This window comes from Euprymna scolopes, chromosome 22, assembly GCF_053919585.1.
Source record: "Euprymna scolopes isolate OS-2025 chromosome 22, ASM5391958v1, whole genome shotgun sequence".
NCBI classification, from domain to species: Eukaryota; Metazoa; Mollusca; class Cephalopoda; order Sepiida; family Sepiolidae; genus Euprymna; species Euprymna scolopes.
In genome coordinates, this window is record NC_136503.1 from 37,299,172 (window position 1) to 37,324,637 (window position 25,466).

At 31.9% G+C, this 25,466-nt stretch overlaps 1 protein-coding gene across 1 annotated transcript in view; it reads left to right on the forward strand.

Annotated features, from left to right (window-relative positions):
* The window catches only part of LOC145243971 (structural maintenance of chromosomes flexible hinge domain-containing protein 1-like), a 157,265-nt gene that overhangs the window by 16,873 nt on the left and 114,926 nt on the right, over nt 1-25,466 (forward strand). The window contains exons 2-3 of the mRNA XM_080107107.1: nt 20,258-20,333; nt 23,801-23,959. Coding sequence (XP_079963233.1) covers nt 20,258-20,333; nt 23,801-23,959 — 235 coding nt within the window. The remainder of the gene's footprint in view (nt 1-20,257; nt 20,334-23,800; nt 23,960-25,466) is intronic.

Here is a 25,466-nt window from a genome sequence, read left to right on the forward strand (position 1 = left end):
TTTAATGCATCCAAAACCAAACTCCTATCCTTACATCATCAACGCTCTGATCCCCATCTGGCATCAATTGGGATGGATGGCTCTCGTCTGGGTGAGGCCCCGTGTTTTGACAAGCTTCTGGGTTTGACCTTTACTCCTGATCTGAAATGGAACACGTATATCAAGTCTGTTGCCAAGGTCGCTGGAAAGATGGTGGGATCCTTCTATCGCTCCAGAAGATATCTCACTACTGATGCAATTCTCTATCTATATAAAAGCCAAGTACGTCCAAGGATGGAATACTGTTGCCATATCTGGGCAGGAGCTGCTAAAAACAGCCTATCCTGCCTTGACAGAGTACAAAATAGACTTCGTGGCTTAGTGGGGGATGCCCTTTTCTCTACCCTGCAACCTCTCTCCCACAGAAGAGACGTTGCGAGCCTGTCCTTGTTTTATCGTTATTTCCATGGCAGATGCTCGTCTGAACTCCAATCTCTGGTCCCCCCTCGCCAATCTTTCACGAAAAACACCCGTCTAGCTGAATCCACTGTGAAAAATTTCCCCCACTCTTTATCTGTGCCTAAATCAAAACGCGGATTCCATGAACAAAGCTTCTTTCTTAGAACTGCACGCATGTGGAACTCTGTTCTGTCTGCCTGCTTCCCACCGGACTACAACTTGGATGTCTTCAAGTCCAACGTTAACAAATTCCTAATGAACCGCCCCCCCCCTTAAGTAAACACTTCATCAAATCTCCACACTAACGTAATGTACTTGCAATAACCCTTATCCCTGAGTGGCTTCCGGGCCTTGATAAGTGGTGATCACTGTGTAAAAAAAAAAATAAAGGGTTCTGTTGGAAATTTTGTGCAGATTCCCAAGTTTGATGGAAAGATTCTGATTTCAACAAGATACACCTGAAAAAAGTCGATGGTTACATTGACCGAAACATTTTGAAAATAACACTCAAGATAAGAACAGACAGAAGAATCCAAATACGAATGAATGTTATAGTTCCAATAAAAATGCAATTAAAAAAAATGTTTGAAATTGTGATGCTTTTTTATTTAAGCATCTACATTTTAAAGATTAAATTGTAAGATATGGCTGAACATTTGGGTTTATATCCGTGTGAAGAGTAGTCTGGTGTTCAAATATCCAAGCATAAGATAAAGTAAATGTTCAAAATATGTGTGAAATAGTCTAAACATGTTTACCTTTATGCTTTGTTGTACATAAAAAAAAAAAAAAAAAAAAAAAAAAATGTATAACTATGTATATTGGTCCCCAGATTTATCAGAGGGATCTATTTTTTTCAGTGGCGTCCATGCTTCCGTGTGTCTGTTAGTCCGGACAAACCGTCCATTAGTTTCTCCTGAAATTTTGCCACAAATTGTATTTTATTAAATAGATGTGCACAGTAAAAAAAAAAATTATTTTCGCAAAAGTTCCCCTTGCATTCCCAGAGGTCAACAAGGCCCCAAAATGGCCAAAAATGACGTTTTGTCCCATAACTTTTGATCCATCCATTAGATTTTCCTGAAACTTGGCCAAAATGTGGAGGCTATTGTTAATATAAATTCTGTATGGGTGACCCTGGCAAAATTCTGGTTCGCATCCCTCTGGGACTTTTAGGGCTAAAAAAAAAGCCTTTTTAGAGCTTTTTTTCATATTACTCAAATGCTTGATATGTATGTCTATATAGTGATTTTCCATCATGGGGCTGAATTCAGATATACATGTCTTAAGGCGTGAAACTGCACCAGTTTGTCCATTTTTCACTGGCTGTTCCTAGGAACTCAGAAGTGGTCGCAAATGCCCCAAAATTGCCAAAAAAGGACACTTTTTACCCCATAACTTTTGCCTCCTCTATTAGATTTTTCTGAAACTTGGTGAAAATGTGAAGGCAACGTTGGCCCTTCACACTTCTCGCATTCATCATTTCTTCACTATTTTTTTGTGGCATCATCTCGCATGCAGCACCGGAGGAGGACCACGCACACGCTGTTTGTTATCTTTGCTCTTATTTAACTAGTATAAAAAAATTGAATGACTATACAAATGCAATTGTATATCTATTGACAATTTTTCTAGATTACTAACCTGATTTTCTGCTCATATTTTTTTATTTTTTGTTTGTTTAAAAAAGATTAATTCTTGTATATTCTCATTTCTGTTTTTCTTATCCATATTTACTGATATCCACCCAGACAATCTATCAAACTCATTTTCATGTTTCAACAAAATTTGATTGAAATCTTTTTCACTTCTGTTTCTGATTATAAAGCCGTACTTTCTATCTCTGTATATATTATAAAAGTGACCTTGTGTGTGTACGCACACAAAACTGTCTCTACCAAATTAGTCAATTTTTAATCTATATACTTAACACTTGATATATAGGGGATTTAGATCTGTGGAACAAATTCAATTTGGGTTTTAGTCCATAAAAATAGCTGCTAAGGGGTCAAAATTGGAACTTGCCAGGTGTAAGTTGACTTATTGTGTATTTTCTGTGCATACGCACATGTACATTTATGTTTAACTGTGTCAATTTTTAAAGTTTTGATATTCACATGTCGTTTGGTCAGATGGTAGCAAATACCGCTGGAGAACTAAATGTTTTAAATGATCTAAAAACATGGTCTCTGAAAGAAATAAACATTATACCGGTTGTGATAAAGCAACTGGCCTAATAAAATAAAAAAAAAAGAATCTTCAGAAATACTTAGAAGCAATCCCTGAAAGACCAAGCCGTAACAAAATACAAATAGCAGCCATGAGAGAGAGAGAGAGAGAGAGAGAGAGAGAGAGAGAGAGAGAGAGACTATTCTTGAAAGAGCCTTTGAATATAAATTTAAATTGTAACAGAATCAAGTGTTAGCTCCCGTGATCTCTTAAAACTAACTGAAGTAAAAAAAAAAAAAAAAAAAAAAATTTTTAAGTGGAAAAGAGAAAGCAAATTGCTGTATTGAATGTGCCATTAAAGTATATCTGGCAATGTGACCCTGATTTTGGAGTTTGGCATCATCTCCTTAATGGTATCTATGAACCATCCTCTCTGTTGGTTAAATATAACTTATTCATAAAACTGGATTCGGTTATATACACATCAATTTACATCACAAACAATTTAATAGTCACAAACCATGAATAAATATTTAAAGATATTAAGGACTTAAAGCATAAAAGCTGTTACCAAAATAACTGTATTTAGCCTTGAATAATCTTTTTCTGTTCATTACAGAACTCTTTTCTAAGAATTTAAGAGATATTATTAGTTTCTATCTACTCTATCATTTCTATAGAAAGTGTTCAATGGAGCTCCAATCTTTGGTTTCTCCTTATAGGGCTAGCACAGCAAGAACTCATCTGCTATCTCAAATGAAAGAAACTTTTCTGTTTTTTTTTTTTTTTTTTTGTTTTTTTACAAGTCCAATGAAATTTCCATGGATAGAAGTTTTCCATGTGTAGAACAGATTACGACGAAACTGCTTCTCTATAATTTACAACATAGTTGTTAAAAGCTGAAAATGTTCACACAACTATAAAATCTTTCTATCTTAAAGGTCTATCCAGTCTGGAGTTCACAGTATTAACGCTAGCATATCTCTTGATCCATCCTGGGCACAACCCTATTCCTGATTTTCATCAATAACCTCCCAAATCACGTTCTTCGTTCATTTGTTGACATCTATGCAGACGATACTACTATATTTGACAACACTTCAACGGCTGACAAAAATCAGAATCTTGCTGATTCCCTCTCCTCTGACCTGGAGCCTTTGATACAGTGGGATAAAAATGGCTAGTTGCCTTTAATACATCCAAAACCAAACTTCTATCCTTTCACCCCCAACGCTCGTGCATCCACTTTGTCCCAGTTGAAATGTATAGCTCTTACCTTGATTATGCACCCTTCTTATACAAACTTCTAAGACTTACATTTACCCCTGATCTTAAATGGAAGACCTACATCAGATCCATCCCCAAAATCACTGGGAAAACGGTGGGATTATTCTACTGCTCCTAAAAGTATCTCACTTCCGATGCAATCCTCTGTCTGTACAAGAGTCCAATACATCCTAAGATGGAGTACTGTTGCCATATCTGGCGTGGAGCTCTTCAGTATACCATTTCCTACCTTGACAGTACAGAACCGTCTTTGAAATTTAGTGGGCAATAACGTTTTCGTCTCCCTACTTCCTTTTTCTCACTGGATAGATGTTGCGAATCTACCTCTGCTCTAACGATGTTTTTATGGTAGGTGCTTTACTGAGCTCCAATCTATTGTCCCTTATAAAATGTTCACAACTTGCCTGGCTGTAACAACCACCAATAACTTTCCTCACTCTCTATCTTTGCCTAAAACTAAACAAAAATTCCACTCCTTTCAGCTCCTTTCTTGAATTGTTCCTCTGGAATGCAATACTGTGGATTTGTTTCCCAGATGACTATAACATGGTTGTCTTCTAGTCTAATTGAATAAATTCCTATTTATTCACCCATTTAGATAATTTCGACCTACCAAAGTTTCACCATGACTGATCTTGTTGTCCCACCATCTACCTAACATTTAACCCTTATCCTAGAGTGACCTCCAGACCTTAGTAAGTGGTGACCACAAAAATTAAATCCAATGTCAATAAATATTTGTCATAAACTGTCCTTATAAGTAATCAAACTTAGTTCATTCCATTAATCATTTTTTGATGCTCCCATAATAATCAACTTATTCTTGAGTGCCTTGATTAGTGGTGATTCATTAGTGTTTCTAAAAAATCTGAAAGGTGGTGGATATACCATAAAACAAAAAGCACACCAAATTGCATTCTTTATTGAAAATTGATAAAGCTTTTCATTTGAAACTGATCTTGGAAAATTTTTAATAACAGAAAGCAAATTGGTGAAAACCAATCTTAATTTAAAAAAAAACAATAAAATTTATTTTTCTTAAATTATTTGTGGACTAATTGTTTTTTTGTTTTTTTTTACGATGTTTCAGCCAATTATTCTTCTGGCCTTCGTCCACAACAATAGTCCACAAATAATTAAATAAAAATAAATTATACAAATTACTCATCTCAATAAGAATTCTAAATTAATTTAATAAAGAAATAAAAGTTGAAAATCTTAGATCGGACAATAAACTGGGTTATTAAATTTAATATTTATTACTTGTGGAGATACGACATAATCATACACACCGGTTTCCATTAGATCACTAAAGTTAAGCAGCGTTGAGCCTGGTCATTACTAAAATGGGTGACCAATTTGGGAATTCCAGGCGCTGTATGTAGGAGGACGTCAACACCTCCCACAAGAGTTGCAAAAACCTAACATCGTCGCCATCTCCCCTAACAGAAATATACATGTGATTGGGGATCGCTCATGAATTTCATACTCCCATGGAACTTCCTCGTTTGGAGGAAGCCGATTAAACACACACACACTTATAGAGATTTGGTATCTGTTTGAAGCCTGAACTATATTAATAACTGGACTGTCTTTTAATGCTCAATTTGGGATAGGTGGGTGGGGGGATGGTTCTGTTGACATGAGACCATCCTCCCAAGGATTTCTTTCTTGTTTTGTGGGTGGGGTAGGAGTATTTATGTCTTCCTCCATTGGTTTGTTGTGTGAGTAGTGTACATTAACAAGAAATTTTCACAATCGGCCATTTATTAACAAACTCAACATTTACATCTCTATGTATGTAAAGTTATATAGTAATCTTAAGTAAAATTTTCACCCATGGTCAAACTCCAGAGGATTCTTGTTGAGTTTATATAAAAGTGCCCAACAATGGAGCTGTTTAATGTTTTTATAGATTTTTATTTATACAAACATCATTTGGCTACACATTTGTAAAACCTGTTTCAGTCACAACTATAAGCCTGATCTCAAGCTGAAACATTTTTTTATGCTTGTATAAATAGAAATTTTTATTACAGTTATATTTTTATATATACTAAATGTTTACGATTATATATTTGTGTGTGCAGGATTCCCTCCTAAACTTTTTTTTAACATCTCCCATATATGAATATCCAATATATTAATGCCCTATGCAGAAAATGTGTTTTCCACATAAAGACAAGCAAGTTATATATAGTTTTTCTTATAGTTAATCTTTTTACAATTGAATTAAGTCATTTGAATATTAGGTCCCAGATGTCGTTTGACACTTTTCTTTGTCTCAAACTTATAATAGTTAAAGCAGCTGCCACCATCTTATATTACTTATTTCGATTTTGAAGTGTTATTGTTATTTTTATTTATTTATTTTTAATTTTTCTGCCTTTTTTTTTTTTTTTTTTTTTCTGCTCCTTTTTTTTTTTTTTCTTTAACTGAATTTTCATTTGCTTTTCCATCTGCTTGTGTTTGCGTAGCAGTATTTGTTATGCTCGTCTGCATATTAATAACAGAAAACTGATATTTATTATATAGGGACGCTTCTGACTGTGGAGATGGCTGATTGTTTAATGGCTACTTGAGGAGGAGGGATTTTTTGTTGGACAAAATGGGACGTTTCAAAGCTGTGAACTGAATATATTTTCATTGCTTGTTATAATTAATTAACTCTAATCGATTTTAAATTGAAGCATTTTTCCTTTCAGTCGTGCTTTAAACATAGCATCCAATCATTTTCATCTTTCTTCATTTGATTCCAATGGATCCTGACTGAAATTAAGAAGGCAAATAGCAAGTCAGACAACCCCTGCTTTTAATCTATTTCCATAAGGAGACATTTTCTTTAAATTTTATAGTTTGAGACGTTTTCTTTAATTTCTTTTATAACTTCATATTCAAACGTTATTTTATATAAATATTAGTGCAAACACTAGCGAAGGAATTTTTTTCTTTTCTTTTTCGTCACTGCGTATGTGTAACTATGCTCAATGCAGACAGTGCTTTCGATATCACTGGACGGGAGTCTGTAATAACATCATTTACATGTCACAGATCTTCAAATTAGACAAAACGATAACAAATAGTGCAGAAAAATGTAAAAAGAATTGAAAGTAAAATGAATCATGCAACAACTACATAAAAATTGGGGACGACGTGACTGGAAGAAATGAACGCGAAGCACACATGGGTTTAAGAGTTAGAAAGAAAAGAGCGTCGGCTAAAAAAACATTTTTTTAAACATTTCTACATTACACGGACGGCGCCATTGTTAGGAAGGGGTGAGTGATAACTCACAATTTCTTCTTGGTTAAATAACATGGCAAATAAATAACAATTTTTTTTTTTTTTTTTTTCCGAAAATGAAATATTTGACAACCAAAACATTTATTGTATAAAAATGTATCAATATATGATTGTAAAAACATTTATATAAAAGTCTGCATAAGAAAATATATTAATAAAAATATTTTTGAATTAAAGCAACATTAAATTTTCTTTTTTTCCTTTAAGCAACAGTGGGTTTTTTTTTGGGGGGGGGGGGGGCATTTTTTTAATTTAAATAAAATTGCCACTGTAACAAAATCCTCTGTTCTTTCACCGAGAAGTAACACCTGGCGACAGTTTAGTGAAATGCACAAAAAATGGTGCCGTCTGTGTAATGCAGAATTGCCAATTTTTAATTTTAAAAAATAATCTAATTCCAAACTCTACTTGTCTATAGATTAATCTCTCTATCTCCCCCCCACAATACCATCTATGTTGGGCAACTAATTTACAAGGTGAAAAACTCTGGAGTAGCACATTCTCTCTCTATCTCAGCATTGTTTTCTGATATCTGCACAATAGCCGTTCCGAAGTTTTGTTGGAGATTGTGCAACCATTGCTTCACTGCATCATGCAGATACCCCCTCCATCAAGCAGTATTCCTTATATCTCTAGGGAAAGAGACATGTAAAACTGCATTCCTACTTGCATTTAGCATCTCACCTTACTGATATATATCTCTTAATGAGAATGTAAAAACGTTTTCCATTTTGTTTTGTCACTTTTCACTTTCCAAAATTTGCAAAATCCAATTGAGTGCATTGCATCAGATGTTGCAACGCTGAAACAATTTTCTTATTGGAATGATTTCAGCATTTGTTTTCCATCTGAGGAAATTGCTTACTTTAATGTTTAATAACTACTAAATAAGCAGCATCGTTTATGATGCTATCATTTAAATGATTGTGAACCTTTTTCTTTTCTTTTTTTTTCTTTTTCTTTTTTTCTATTTATTAACATCAAAACCGCTTATCCTTAATTCTATGATACTGTATAATATTTTGAGAAAATGTATATATATTAATCTGCAAAGACTCACACTTACTTTGATCTTGGCCATGTATTTTTATAACTAGACATTTTTTTAATGGCGAGGGAAATTTATTTAATTTATCATTTTTTTATCTTTTAACAAGAAAGGGGTAATGCTTCATCAGGTTTTTGTAATGCCATCCTCTCAATAATTATGCCCTTTTTGGGGTGAGGAGGTAATACGGTAGCTGTTTTTTTTTTTTTTGTTTTTTTGCCATGGTATTATACTCGTTGGCATTATATTCTCCTTTAAAGGGCAATTCTCTCAGGTATTACTTCTTTTCTAGAGGATGCACTATAGTATCTGTTGTCATATCATCCTAGGCGGCTTTAACTCCTCTTTTGGTTGGTAGTGTAGTTAGTATATTTTCATTCTTCATGATACATTACTTCCTCGGAGGGAGTGTGTATTTTATGATACCATTCTCCCAAAAAAGTCAGTGGGGGGAAGGGGTAGTATAGTGTTTGTTCTGTTATATAATATAAAGCTGTGTGTGTCTGTTTGTCTGGTCACGGATAGACTCCTATATGGTTGATTATTTTAAAAACACTGATTACATAAAATGATAGAAGATGTATCGAGACACTGAGACAATGGGTATGTTCGATCTGGCAGAACAGTGGTTCATTAAAATTGTGGGGTCTGCGTCTGCGTTCGCGCATGGTCGACAAAGTATGGAAATAAAAAATTTAAAAATTAAAAAAAAAAACGTTTACAAGTGTTTTTGATATAGATGTACATAATACTTTAATAAGTATGTTTTAACTTAAATAGGGATGGTATAATAAAATTGTGGGGTCTGCGTTCGTGTCTGGCCTCCATAGAATGGAAATAGGCACAAACTTTAATAAAGACTTTTCATATCTATCTGTGTCAGTATACTTTAATAATTATGTTTCAGTTTGAAGAAATATGGTATAATAAAATTATGGGGTGTTCGTTCGCACCTGACCTCCATAGAATGTAAATATGTCACAAAGTTTAACAAGGTTTTTTAATAAAGATCCACAGAATATTGTGATAAGTGTTTCAGTGTGAACAGGTATGGTATAATAAATTATGGGGTTTATCTATTTTATTTTTACTTTCATCATATTTTGTTTTGGTTTTGATACCCCCAAATTCGAAGCTATCTCTTTACAACCCTTCCTTTTCATAACCTATCATACTTTCATAAATCAGTCCATTTTCTGTAGGCTGTTTTTGAACCCAGTCAACGATGGGTACTTTTGCTAGTATATATATATATATATATATATATATATATATATATATATATATATATATGTGTGTGAAAAATTAAGTTTATGAAAATGTGGATAAGCATGGTAACATGCTAGTAAAGATCATAATGTATGTATGGCATATTGTTACAGGTATCGACTGGGCTCAGTGTACTAGGTACAAGTTCTGTCAGAGCTATTGTATCACTTTCATTAAATCCTTTATTAAAAGCATGAATCCATGTATCCCTTCTTGAGCTTTGGGTTAAATTATAGGGGTAAACTAAACTCTGAACGTTTCGCATTTCTCTGCTTATTCCAACATTGTTTTCAGTTCTGGATTTCTTTAAATTTATAATGAAGGGTCAAGAAGGATAGAAAGTAGTGTTGGGACGATTCCTAATTTTTATACGATTCCGATTCCAGGAAAATATTGATTAACGATTCCGATACCAAGTACGATTCTGATTCCTAGGGAATTATTGTTTTGAAATATACCAGGTAGTTTTATACTTATGGTCGGTAGTTCCCAAATATGTTCCCTAACTTTGGAAAAGTTATTTTATGTCTACACCGTCGTGTTTTGGTTTAAATAAAATTATTATATAGTAAACTAAACGGAAAAATTAGCAAAATTTATTTTAGAGAAAATTTATTTTACTTAATTGGAATACAGAAAAAAAAAAACTCAAAGAAAATAGAATTATCCTTCAGAGAAAAAACAAATAAAATAGAATTTATATAACAGAACAAAAACAAGAAAATTAGAGAATAAATACACACGATTCATTATTTTGGTCCTCATGATTAACAGATTTAATGAATTAAATAAAAAAAAATATAGCGGAAGAGAAAGAAAATATATACTAATTAAATATAAAAAAGATAAATATTTAATTTAATAATTTATAAATGAACGTGCGTAATGAAAAAAAAAACAATATACCATGTGACATGGCGCCGTAAATACAAAATAACCTTTCCAAAGTTAACGACCATATGTGAGAAATACCATTAATCGAAAGTTTTTGTGTTTTATACCAAAAAGGTAGGTATAGCGAAAAGTTACAATTAAAGGAATTTCAAAAACGATTTTTTGTTTGGCTATTGATAGTTGTATTTGTGACGGCAGTTCTTCAGACCTCCATAATTCACAAGGAGTAGTTAACACCTATTATTTTTTCTTACTTTTTCATTGCTTTTACACGTTGTTTCTAACGTGAAGAATAAGTTTAGCCAAACTAATTTTGAAATAGGGTATATCAAAGGAACACATATAAAAATGATACCACTATAAAAAACAAATGAAATACTAGATAAAATTGAGCGAACATAATTACCAAAATTACAGAAAAAGATAAAAAAAAAAAATTTAAAAATGGTGAAGTTTGTTGAGTGAAATGAATTATTGAAAGAAAATTAATTGAACTAATAGAAATGTTAAATAAAAAAATGTCACATTTCAATATTTTTTTAATAATTAAATTCTTAGGGTTGTCGAAATTAAAAATTAAGTGATTTTTTTTTTTATTAGACTTCTTTCGAAGCTTGTTATCTTGAAAAATATATTTAAAACCCTGTTTTTTTTTTTAAATAAATTGAAAAATAAACGCAATTAAAAAAATTTAATTGATAATTGAAACTTTAAAAACATATTAAACATTGAAAAATTACTTATCTCACAAATTAACGTCCAATAAAGTAGATCCAGTCTTCATACAAGAATTCGGTTATAATAAATATATCTTTCCCAAACTTAAAAATTAAATTTTTTTTTTTTGAGAGAGAGTGCTTTAAAATCGCCGGGGAGTGCCGCCTAAAATTTTAAAGAAGTAAATTTTAGGAGTTTAGTGCCTTTCAAAGACGGTTATCATAATTTATTATCATCATTTAATTTCCTTTTTTTCCTCCCCCCTCCCACCTTTCCACGTGGTTCAGTAGTTAACCAGTGCTCCTGTTGCTGTCAGTCAGCTAACTTTACCTAAGTTTTAATTTCTAGTTAAAAGAATTTTTCATGAATAGAATCAGCATTTTTAAAAATTATTTTTTTAGTTGTATATATTGTATTTACTCTTTGAAGTTAAGGAGAGTTAAAAAAATTGGTGACACCTAGATGGTGACGTAGGCTAAAAAAAAAAAAAAAAGACACTGCGATTTCGACCCTCACTAATAAAACTGCTCTGAGTGACTAGTTGGTAATTTTTTGTTCCTTTTCTTTTTTATTTTGCTCCTCCAATTTATTTGGATGCTTCATAGTTAAATGTTTTAACATGTTGGTTGTGGTCATGTTAGATGGTTTTATTCCTCACGATATTTTAATTTGACAGACTTTGCAAATGGCTTTCAACTCATCATCTTCATCAACTTCAAAAAGTTTCCATGCAAGACTTTTTTTGGACTTTGGCGTTGTGCGTTCTATCCCAATCATTATCAATGGACCAGAGGTCATCTCGTCAGCGTCAGACAGGGCCAAACTATTTGCAAAGAACTTTTCAGCTAATTCTACCCTATGCGACGAAGGCCATCAACTCCCCATATTTCCTCCTACAACACAGAACAAGCTAGGTAACATACAAATATCCGTGCATGAGGTCGCCAAGCTAATCAAGAACTTAGATTTTAGTAAGGCAACTGGCCCTGATGGCATCCCAATTATAGTGTTAAAAAAGCTTCAACCAGAACTTGCTCCCATACTTACGAAACTATTTAAGCGCTGCCTTAAGGAGAAGTGCTTTCCGACCCCCTGGAAGACCTCATCAGTTTGCCCTGTATTTAAGAATTCAGGTGATAAGTCATCTCCCTCTCATAACAGACCAATAAGTCTCTTGTGTGTTATGAGTAAGTTGTTGGAATCCATATTAAATAGAGAAATAGTCAACCACCTCAGCAGGAATAACCTTCTTAGTGACACACAATATGGTTTCCGCTCTGCAAGATCTACCACAGATGTGCTGACGGTTATATCCCACAGGATTAGTGAATCTCTTGACAAAGGCTTCCTTTCTAGGGCAATTGTTCTTGACATATCAAAGGCCTTCGACAAGGTATGGCATAAGGGTCTACTTCACAAGATTTCCAGCTACGGTATAACTGGAAATGTTTTCTCAATCATTAAATCATTTCTCTCCGATAGGCTCATAAGAGTAGTGGTAGATGGACAAAAATCTTAGGCCTGCAATATAAATGCTGGAGTCCCTCAGGGGTCAATCCTGGGCCCAACTCTCTTCCTGATCTACATCAATGACCTCCCTAAACACATACTTAAATCATTCGTTGACATCTATGCTGATGATACGACCATCTACGGCAACACATCAAAGGCTGTAAATGACAAAGTTCTCTCGGATTCTCTCTCCTCTGATCTCGAGTGCGTGGTTCAGTGGGGGAAGATGTGGCTGGTTACCTTTAATGCATCCAAAACCAAACTCCTATCCTTACATCATCAACACTCTGATCCCCAGCTGGCATCAATTGTGATGGATGGCTCTCGTCTGGGTGAGGCCCCGTGTTTTGACAAGCTTCTGGGTTTGACCTTTACTCCTGATCTGAAATGGAACACGTACATCAAGTCTGTTGCCAAGGTCGCTGGAAAGATGGTGGGATCCTTCTACCGCTCCAGAAGATATCTCACTACTGATGCAATTCTCTATCTATATAAAAGCCAAGTACGTCCAAGGATGGAATACTGTTGCCATATCTGGGCAGGAGCTGCCAAAAACAGCCTATCATGCCTTGACAGAGTACAAAATAGACTTCGTGGTTTAGTGGGGGATGCTCTTTTCTCTACTCTGCAACCTCTCTCCCACAGAAGAGACGTTGCGGGCATATCTTTGTTTTATCGTTATTTCCATGGCAGGTGCTCGTCTGAACTCCAATCTCTGGTCCCCCCTCGCCAATCTTTCATGAAAAACACCCGTCTAGCTGAATCCACTGTGAAAAATTTCCCCCACTCTTTATCTGTGCCTAAATCAAAACGCGGATTCCATGAACAAAGCTTCTTTCTTAGAACTGCACGCCTGTGGAACTCTGTTCCGTCTGCCTGCTTCCCTCCAGACTACAACTTGGATGTCTTCAAGTCCAATGTTAACAAATTCCTAATGAACCGCCCCCCCCCCCTAATTAAACACTTCATCAAATCTCCACACTAACGTAATGTACTTGCAATAACCCTTATCCCTGAGTGGCTTCCGGGCCTTGATAAGTGGTGATCACTGTAAAAAAAAAAAAAAAAAATCCGCTAAAAAAGACAAAAAGAAAAAAATATAAAGGGATGGGGCGGTAAATTGTACCAACCGGTAGTTAACAAAAAAAACTTATAGAATTTAATTTTTGAAACCAATGTATAAAATTTTACATAATGAAATGCAAATATGCATTTTCTTTTGAATTTTTTTTTTGGTTGACTGTGTTCAATTCACACATGGTTGATGCGGTTCAATATTGCTAAACTATAAGTCTTAAGTAAAATTCTATTTATAAATACTTTTTAAAATGAAATTATTTAATTAATCGTAAATATTATTTAGACATAAAAATTAATTGATTACAAAACCTTTTAAAAATATATATATTAATTTATTTTTTGTTCGGCAAAAAACTGCGCAAAACACTTTTAATTTTCAATTTAAAATTCTAGAAAAAAGATTATATTATTTTGCTTTTAATATAATCAAATTCAGGGTTTTATCTTTCTGGAGAAAAAAATTTAAAAAAATGGATTTTATTTCAATGAAATTAAAAAAAAAAACTTGACTGAATTGAATTAATTACCCTTGAATTAACGAAGGGGTTATTTAATAACTTTAGGTCTGGAAGAGATAGGTACGGGTCGATTTTTTTTAAACTTAAAAAGAAACTGTCAAAACTTTGCGAAATAATACAACGTGATCAATTTCATTTTAGAGATATTTCTTTCAAAAGCCTTCTTTTAAAAAAAGAAAAAAAAGTACATTGTTCTATTAAACCGTTTACTGTTTAAATAATTTGACTTTGCTCATTTTATTTTAAGAAAATATAAGTTGAAAAAGCATTTTCATTCACTATTAGAAGATTTGTCAGTAAAAAAAAAAAAAAAAAACAATCGCCAAAAAGATAAGCGTTTTTTTTATTTTTACTCGCAATGTAGAGCCCTGCATACTTCTTTTCAAGTTAACTCTTTTGTAGTTTTGATTACAATAGATCTGAATGAATGAACCTTGTAAGGGAGGGGCACTAAGCATTGCCCTGTTAATAATGAATTTCTTTGGTTTCATTTTATAACATGCTACATTTCTCTCTTGCGGTTAGAAATATCAGGAAATTTTTTCTTTTTTTCAACATCAGACTAAAAGAATCGTAATTAAGGAATCGGAAAATTAAGGTATTTTTTAACGATGCGATTCCGATACCTCCCAAAATACACGATTCTTACGATTTCCGATTAATCGGCCCACCACTAATAGAAAGATCCAGATGGGAGAGCCTCATCCAGACCCCCACTGAGGACAGAGTATTAGAATGCTAAAAAGTAAATGACTGTTCATGAGAAATTAATGATGAATAATGAAAAATCTATACATGTTGAACTGTGAAAATAACTTGAAAGGATAAAGATGTGAAGAAACAAAACCAAATAAGAAATTATTTAAAAGATATAGTGAAGATGAACAAAAAAGTGTTTTTAATTTCTGAACTTTTTTTTTTTTTTTAATTCTATTTTTTAAATTGAAACATGACTAAAATAGAAATGTCATTAAGCATTATGCGCATCTGCATGCACTATGCGCAAATTCTAACAAAATTATTGGTTCATAACAATGTTAATGAGTTCCTCCTCCATTAATTGTACCTGGATTTCAACCCAATCAAATAACTCGTTTTGTATAAATGAACTTTACTCTCTTCATCAGAGAGTTATTGTTAAAAAAATTTAACTGTCGTGAAATTTAACTTGATACAAGCAAATTGTCAGTGTTGCAATGGTTGATTTAAGAATCAAAATAACCACCTTTTTGGAATCTGCACTTTTGATCTAATACTAGATTTAAAATAACATTGGAATGTTTCAAAATATTTTTACCATTCCATTTCCAGTTTAATATTTTCTCCAAATAACATAATAGTCTAAGAGTCATTCAATACGAGTAAGAAAAATAAACATTAAAAAATAACTTTTTTGTCTTTAGTCAAATCGTCATGCATATTTAGCTTTTTCTGTTTTTATAAAAAAAAAAAAAAATGCAACTTTTCTTTCTTTTAATCAAACAATGTTAGATCCATGAAAAGTAAAACATATCTTTATTTTGTAAACATACGCTAAACTCATAAACTGTTTAAATATGGTAAAAAGACCAAATGTGTTTTATTAGTATTTGTCTCCAGTTTATTTTGTGATTTAAAATAAAAATACTGTTGAAATGTTAGTATCAATTACTAGTGTGCAAATTGAATTGAAAAAAGTAAATTTTGGAAATTTAACTCTTATTTTCTTCATTGAAATTCTTTTAGGTATATTTATGAGAAAATGTAAGAATTATTTTATTGTTTCATTTTATAGCAAACCATAAAATCTAGTTTAAACGTTTTTATTTTTGTTTACATGCATAACTTAAATTACATATCTTTAATATATTGTCATTTAAAAAAACTAATTTTCATTTAAATTACCTTCTGTAAAACTTAATGAACATTTAGAAAAGTTTTGGATGAATTATCTTTGTTTGTTCACTTTGTTTACTGTTAATATTGACAAAACTATTGATATATATATATATATATATATATACATAGAACAATAAAATTACAAATGAATAATAATAATTACAAATGAATACATAGAACAATAAAATTACAAATGAATAATCAAAAGTTGTGCAAAATAGTCATACAAATAGGTCTCTGTTCTCTACAATGTACACATTATTTCAAAAGACTATTGATTTAAATAAGTGACCGTTTTTTTGTTTTTTTTTATGATAATGTTATGTATAAATAAAAACTTCCGCATTCATTTATAAGTACTAATAAAATATTTTAGTTTTATTTTGAATAAAATTATTCGTAAGCATATGTTCCAATGAAAATGATTCCATTTAATGTTAAATTCATAATGCATGCATGTTGACAGTTTTACGACGGTGAAAGGACAACCAGAATTATTATATAGATGCTTTAGAATATGATTAGAAATATGACCTGATTTTAGTGGCAGATCTGCACCAAATTTTCATAGTAAAATATTAACTGTACAGGATCCCTTGTGTTAAAATTGTTTTTTTTTTTTTAATATTTGTACTATAACCTGGGATAATAAATAAAAGCAAAAAAGGGCATTAATATTTACTAAAAGAATAAAAGCTATTCCCCTTAGCTGATATTTCTTTTTGGATTTTTAAGAATGTCTCCATATTAGCAAACTGTAAAACCAGATTTCTTTTTAATAGTAAAAGTATATCCATTTATTGTCAATAACATGGTACAACAATAACAAATGAAAATTGGCTAGTCAGAATCAAAGTTTAATTTGTCAGCTTAAATGCAATTTCTATTTGGATCCAACTTTTAAGTCATCTAACGTGATTATATATTAGAATGCTTGGGTTTCCAGTAAAATTGTTGCTCACTATGTTTGTATATCAAGTGGGTTTAGTCCAAATAAGACAAATCAAGAAAATATTCAAAATCAATTGTCTACTTGTTTTCATATACAAAGAAAACATTAATATTAATTGCAATATATTATTTGCATCAGGTTTGGCAGTGTTATGGTTGTGCTAAGCTAGGAACAAACAGAATTCTTATAAAGATAAAAATGTGTTCTTTTTAATAGTATCCTTTTATACTAATACTGTGGTGCATGTCTTGAGGCTATAACATTTGCTCTTTGTTAAAATGTATCTGCTTTATAAACTGTATTATTCCACACAGTTTATACACTGGATATTTTCACCATTGACTTATTGTCCATAAAACAATGCAGTTGAACATAATTCTATAATTTACAAGGAGCTTAAATATACTTTATGCCATTTCGTTTTTTTTTTATTAGATATTTTGAAGGGGCATTTTCTCTCTCAGCTTTTAAATATATGCAGGTGGTATTACTAATAACTGGAGGGTGATATTGAAATGACAATCTAGAGATTATTGTTATTCTTTATTTTGCTTAATCTGGTTAGCTTTTGTTCCTCAACTTGGACGAAAAGTTACATATTTTTCCTCCAATCTCTCATTAAAATTGAAATCCCTAAGCAACTGGCATTGTTTAGTTTGAAAATTTATTGTTTGTAACAATTTTAGTGTATGTGGTTCTTGAAAAATAATTTCAAGTTATTGGTTAACTGTAGCTCCCATTTCCAAATTGTATAACAAAAAAAAAATTCAATTCCATTCAAGTATGCTATATTTAATCAAACTGAGGTATAAATTAGTATTGGAAGTGAAGTTCTGATGTAATGAATAATAAAAAAACTTAATTTAGATTTAATGCCCAACTTTGTCTACAAACTATTTTTTGTGTTGTCTATTATATAAATATATGCTGGCTTTTTGACTTTTATTACTTAAAAATTGTTTTTTAAATCTTATCCTTTAGTTTGTCTTGCTGATATTGTTGAGAACCAAAAATTATTTCCTTCAGAAAAGTATTTTATCCAGCTTAGATTTTTTGTTTTGGTGGCCAACCATCTTTAAAAACAAATAGTAAACATACTTATTTTCCTTATTTCTCTCTGTATATAAATTTCAGAGATATTCTCAAGGGAGTAAATTTCTGAAATGCTTAAAATTATAATTTTATTTGAAAAAAAGAAATGTAGGATGTTTGGAAAGTTGTTTAAATGTTTTGCATAAAAAATAACTTTATCTAGCAACTCTGCAATTAAAGTATTTTTTTAATACTCCCAAGCAATGCTAGTTAGGGACAATTAATACTTATTGATTTAAGCATAAAAATGATTGCATTTACTGTGGTTCTTCTGAAAGTTATTTTTATTTTGTGGTTTTCATTATAGTCTTATTTCAAATGAAGACTATTACTAGATTATAACTAGTTTTATTTATTTAGGAACCCTTTTTGTGAAACTATGAAGGGATGTTGATAAATAGAATAATACAGTAGAAAAAAAATATCATAAATTGTTTTAAAAATCAATTTATGGAGATAGGATTCTTTAAAAAAAAAAAAAAAAAATTAAAGTTTAGTGTAAAATCTGACAAGAATAGATTGAGAACATTTTGTTTGGATTTTCTAGCTGAAAGCACTTTAGTTATGCTTTTTTTTCCTCTCTCTAAATGTCCTTTAACTGATTGATTTGATACCATTATGGATGTAAAGTTCAAATATAATCCATTTTAATCATTTCTCCTGAAAATTGCTTATGTTAAGATGTCAACTTGTGTTTAATTAATTATATATTTTTTCTTTTAGGTGATTAAAAGGAGATGCCACTGTCACACAACATAATCATAAACAAATGATAATGATTTTTCCTCTCTATAGCAGTAAATAATCCCAAGATTTCTTTTATGTAGACAAATCAAACCTTAAATCTAAGCAACTTGTATCAGTATTAAATGCTAAGTTGAGGAAAAGGTCTGTGCATTATGTTAAAATAATGAACTGCTTTTCATTTTTTTAATTTTTTATTTAAAATAAATAAAAACCATCACTGTCTGCAACCTTTTGTCAATGACTTTGCAAACTTTCCTATTTGACCAAAGTATCTATCAATCATCTGGCTTTTAATTGAAAAGTTTTCAAGATTTATTTTCAATCATAAATTTTTTTATTTTTTTATTTACAAATAAAATAGTTTTCAGAATCTTTGATATTAAAAATTCTGTGTTTTCAATATTTTCATGTTGATTTTTAATGCACAGATTTTTTTTTTCCTTTTGTTTGCATTCTTTTTCTTCAAAATTACTTTTTATTCTTAATTTTTATTTTTATTTACTTTTCTGTCAATGTGCTCTTTAGATTTCTTCAGATGTAATGTTCACTTGTTTTTTTTGTTTCTTGTTTCTCTCATATTCAAATATGGCATGTTGACTATTTGTGATGCTTATGGTAATATTTCCTGGCTATTTGGCCACCAAATCCATGAACTCTAAGTACCTGGGGAAACCGCAGTATAAATAACAAGTTATGTTTGAATATGTAGGGGGATACCAATGAGTAATGCACTAGAATGGGATGAGAAGGTGCACATCTCCTGAAATGTATATTTTATCTATTTACTGATAATTATCTTCATCTTTATAGTTATTGTTTCACAACATTTCGGCCAACTATTTCTCTGACCAACGTCAGGTTGTTAACCGTGACTGGGTAGGAATGCTGAATCTTTTTTGATCACTGTATCTTCAGTAATTATTGCCCTCCATAATTGTCGTCTTGCCACACTTTGGCTAACTAATCCTCTGGCCGGCTTTGGGTAGGATTGAAACTGCTACTTTCAGACACTGCTCATCTGGAACTGTAGAGATTCAACGTTTCTATCCACTGTGCCCCGAAGATACAGTTTTAAAAAAAAAAAAAAAAAAAAAAAAAAAAAGATTCAGCGTTCCTATCCTGTCGTGGTTAACAGCCTGACGACGGCCAGATGAATAGTTGGCCGAAACGTTGTTAAACAACACCTATAAAGATGAGGATAATAGTCCGCAAATAATTAAAATAATATATTCTGAAATGTAGTCTAAAAGTAGTAACAATGGTGACAATAGTTGAAAGAAAACCAGTATAAATGATAACTCTGCCATAAAAATGTTACTTGTTGGTTTCAAAGCGTACCAATTGACTTTTCAGCTACTGAATGCCAACAAAGATGATTTTGTTATTGCAACAACAAACAGAGATGAAATTTGTAGTGATGAAACTTGGGGTAAGCATCAAAATCATTTCTTATTTTCATGCGTAAAATATTTTTAAATAAAAATACATATTAATTTGATTTTTACTTTTTAAAAATTATTTTTGCATTTTTTTTTAAATTTTTTTTTTTTTTACTATTGATTATTAGATTTTTCATTCCAATAGTCATAAATAATCTAATTACAAAATTAAATCAACCAGAATGCATTTAAGTTAAATGTTATCCTCTACTGCAATAGCCCAACAGGCAATTTCCTACTCCTTCAAGTAAATTTTCACTCTTCCAAATGATCATACCTGTGTACTGATATTGTCAGCAACTTTGTTTTCACTTTGTTTGATCAGTCTATCTAGATAAGAAAAATATTTTCTGGATTATAGTTATAGTACAATTTGTTTTGGATTTTCTTTAGTCAATTTATTTGTTGAACAAAGTATTTCTAAGATAAGATATTGTTATTTACATATTTCAATCGTAATATTCTTCAACCTTTTCTGGTATTGCTCGAGTTAGTAACCTGGGTATTTTTTTTTTACTCCCAAACAAGGCATATTGCCACTTGCAACATAAAGGGCTACTATTTAGGACTGTGGGTAGTTTAGCAACAAGATGTTTGTTCACATTACATTTAAACGTATGCAGATTAGTACAGTTAGGGAAGCAAGAAAAAGGGAAAGAATTCTAAAGTCTAGTAGTTCGGGGAAAGAAACTATTAGAGTAGAAGACTTGGAACCTTGATAATAAAAGGGGTGAGATTTTGCTGCTCGTCAGCTTAGTTGGGAATATGTACATCAAAGAAGTTCAATTGCTTGGAGTTCATCAGAACATATTCCATTAAAGTACTCATAAAAACAGGTACAGGGATGCAACATTGTAGTGAATTGGACAGAAGTTGAGGTTTGGCTGATAATGCAGGACCTATTAAATTTGAAACATTTGAGTGAGACTGGTAGATGCACCAATACAACAATACTCCATATATCAGCAAATTGTGGTGTTGTGAAGATATAGGATGCTCTCTGGTGTGAGTAATTTTTCTAGCATGGTAGAGGGAGCCCACCTTCTTTGCGACAGCCTTGGCAATGTCCTCAATGTATTTGTTTCAATTCATATCTGAATGCGAGACTGATGAGTTTAAAAGTTAGGCTCTCAGGTACAGTGTTATTTGTCATCATGATAATTGGTAGTTGTGTTTCTTTTTTTTTTTTTTTTTTTAGTTGTTAAAGGAAAGAAGCTTAGTCTTAGTAGCATTAAATCTTACCATTCACTTACAGCTCCATTCCACTACCAACTGAAGATCATTTTTTAGGGTTTCTACCATTGCCTTGGATATATGTACATTCGTTTTTCCCTCATTATTGTTAAATTAGTGTGGTGTCATCAGCAAATATACTCATCTGCTACACAATTTTATCTGGGAAGTCATTTATCAGGAATAATAAAGGTTCAATAATTGACCCCCTGCATTAATATTATGTTGCTTAGATGTACAGGCAAAGAGGACAACCTAGATTTTTCTTTTAGTCTAGGAAGGATCTGATCATGTTGAATATTAATCCAGAAATACCATGGGATTAAATTTTTGTGAGAAGTTCTTCATGCCAGACCTTGTCAAAGGCTTTCGATATATCAACTATCAGCTCTAGCTTACCCTACCTTACCCAGTGAGTGGTAAATGCGCTCAGGGATGACAGTTAAAATATCTGCAGTAAAATGGGCTTGCCTAAATCTACTGTTGGTCAGAAAGAAGTTTAGCATTTACAAAATAGTGGACTAGTGCTTGATTGATTCGAAGATTTTTAGCGAAGAGGGGCAGGAGATCGATTAAGTGATAATTGATTATTTCAAACAGAATCATTTATTTATATCTGAAAGAGAAAAAATTACCAGAAATCTGTAATACTAGAACTTGTATGCACATTGAATGTTATAGATGGTGGCAATAGTGTTAAAGAGGAAGTAGTAATAATAGCAGCAGTAGCTGAGTATGGGGACAGTGTAAATAGTGGGTCAACCTGTAAAAGATCATCTGTCTGGTTAATTATCAAGGGTTTTGATTGGATGATATAAACAGTTTTAATCAGCAGCATTTAAAATGGTAAAACCGTGGTTTTTTTTTTGTTTTTTTTTTATAACTAACTGCTCTGAAGCTTATTCATGAAATTTAAAGTCGATGCTAACTTTACTCTCTGCATGTACGTTCAAAATGTCTGTCCGTTTACTTTAAAAATCAATTGAGAATATTATATGTAAATACTCATGTACCAAAGTTGCAACAACACCCCCTTTCACTGTAGAAATCCTTAGATGCTGGAAAACTTTCTACTCTGTGTCTTCCCTCAAACTGCTCAATTTTAGAATTCTCTCCCTCTTTTCTGCTTTCCTGACTGACATGCAGAAATTTAAATATAATATGAATATGAAATATTGCTACTCAATTAGTCATAGTGTCCCTGTATGATCCCAAATAGTAGGTCCTTAAGAAAGTGGCAATAGCCATGTTTAGAGTGAATAAGTTAAAAAAAAAAAAAAGAAAAAAAAGTCATTTAGTTATGTCTTAAAATGCATGGAGTGGACTGATAGTTGATTAAATAACAAGTTCAGTTTGAAATTTTCAGGTTATCAATTATAATGGCACTTTAAGATGGTTGAGGTGTTGTGAACATAAATGCAGATGAGGACAGTGGTCCAAAGTCTGCAAACGTCAACTGGATTTGTTTCTTCTAACATCTCACTTCATTTAGCTTTTGTAAAATTCATTTATAGTTGCATTGTTTGACTTGAAATGCTGATATTTTGAAAACGCTTTTTCGAATAAAACAATCTTTTAAATAACTTTTAAAATTTCTTTCTAATTTGAACACCTGAAAAGGGTAAAAAATTGTTTTTTTTTTTTGTTTTTTAAGTAAAGTTTACTGTGGAGTCTAAGACTACAAATGGTTCATTATAAGAGGTGGGGGTGTTTGTTTCACTAAAAAATGACTCCCTGTCTCCTTCCTCCAGCATCACAGTCACTCTTGGTGTTTATATTTTATTTTGGCTATAGTAATTGAAACTGATTGGAGTTGTATAGGAGAGGGTTTTTTTTGTTTTTTTGCTTTAACCACATATACAACCCTCCTACCCCACACACTTTTTTTTTTTTTTTTTTGCCATTAGCTACTTTCATTCCTGATAAGTTTGCAATATGTATTTAGTTAGTATCCCTAAGAGTTAAACCATTTGGAGGTCATACATTAGTGTTATAGTACCATGATTACTAGGAATATGGAAGAGGGGAATGCTTCTATATTGTTAGCAGTGGGAGCTTCTTCTGTGGATGGCCTATATAAATCAGGACTTTTATTCTTTCATTGTATTATTAATATTTTTTTATGAATGACTACTAGAAAGCTTCATTTTGTAATATATTTCTCTTTTATATATATGTATGTGTATATTTTGCATCTATTCTGTATTTAATTTTTCTGTTTCAGACTGTGTTGAGAAAGGTGAAACTCTGTATATTCTCAACACTCTTATGCAAGAGTTATGTGCACCTGCTCAGCAAAGAGTTAATTTTTTACCACATTATGACACAATTGTCAAAGGTGGAATGTATGAATATTATGCATCGGAAGGACAAAATCCGCTACGTAAGTTCTTTACTCTTCAAAAAAAAAATCAGATGTATTGCCTTTGCCAATAGATGGAGGTTCACTTTTTTTTTTCTTTTTTGTTTTACTAAGAAATTCTAGAAGTTTTATTTTCTACATGATATATATTACATTGGGGTTGTTGCTAGTTTTGCCTTTTTTCCTATTATCTCTTGTCCAATTGTTTTCCCACGTTAGTGTAGATGATTTGACTGCTTCCTTTTTAAATTGGATATGATTTTGTAATTAGAGTGAATGAATATTGATATAATTTTGACTTCAGAACTGTTTGATGTTATAAACTAATGTAGACAGGACAGAGCTAAATGTAGAAGGATTTGCTTTTGTGAAAGATTTTTTAGTCTTCTTTTCTACTTGCAAATTGTCTTCCTCCTTTTTATCATAAAACTGATTGTTACTGTTTTAATGAAAATAGTTTCATCTGAGCAGTATTGAATAGAATCCTGTAAATCCAAATAAACCTGATACAAAGCGACATTTTACTAACAGAAACTTCTCCAAATAAATCATCTATACAAACATTTTTTACTCCACTGCCATATTTTTGAAAATCTTGTGATTTTCTTTTTTCTTGAACTCCTTAGCCATTTACACCTCCTCACTCTTTGTTTAGTATATTAAATCTACTATAATACATTTCAGTTTCTTAAGCAATTCATCCATTTTAATAAAGTAGTTTGTGAAATAAAAATCCTATTTTAAAAAATATATAATTTATAAAAAATACTTAACTGATTTATAAGGCTCAACACAAAGGTCAGTCTGCACTATCCTGCTTTATGGCTGCGGAACCTGGCCTATGCGTGCAAGTGACCTTCACAAGCTCGAGGTGTTCGACCATTTCCTATGCCGCATCCTACATGTCCGCTGGCAACAATTCATCACTAACAACATGGTCCAAGCACACTGCAAAATATGCTCCCTTCAACAATCCCTCCTTGCTTGACACCTTTATTGGTTCGTCAAAACACAGGTGACCTCATTCATGAAGCCATTGACCCAGCACCATTACTAGGTTGGAAGAAGCGCAATGGTGGCCAACCTAGGATGTGGAAATGATCCTTGGGCTTCGCTGATCGAACTGCGAATGGCTTATGCTTGTAACAGAAACAGCTTCTGACTCCCACGCCTGGTCAGCTGTTATACGGGATGCAGTGAACTTGTTGGATGGAACCGGCTCAATCAATGCAGTATTTGATTTATAGCCACTAGAAAGCATTTAAATTTATTCAACAATTAAATCTTAATGAAATATTTTATGAAATTATATTTTTCTGGTTTAATATTTATTTCCTATGCCTTGTGTATTATTTTAACCACATTAAATTATCTCCCAAGTTACATGGAGTAGGGAGTGCTAGTATATGATAATTTCCAAAAATATTTCTCAATTTTTCATGCATTTTTTGTAGGACACATTAACACTTTCTTATAGTCAACATTTAAATTATTACTTATTTATATTTTACGTTTTAATTATTTTATG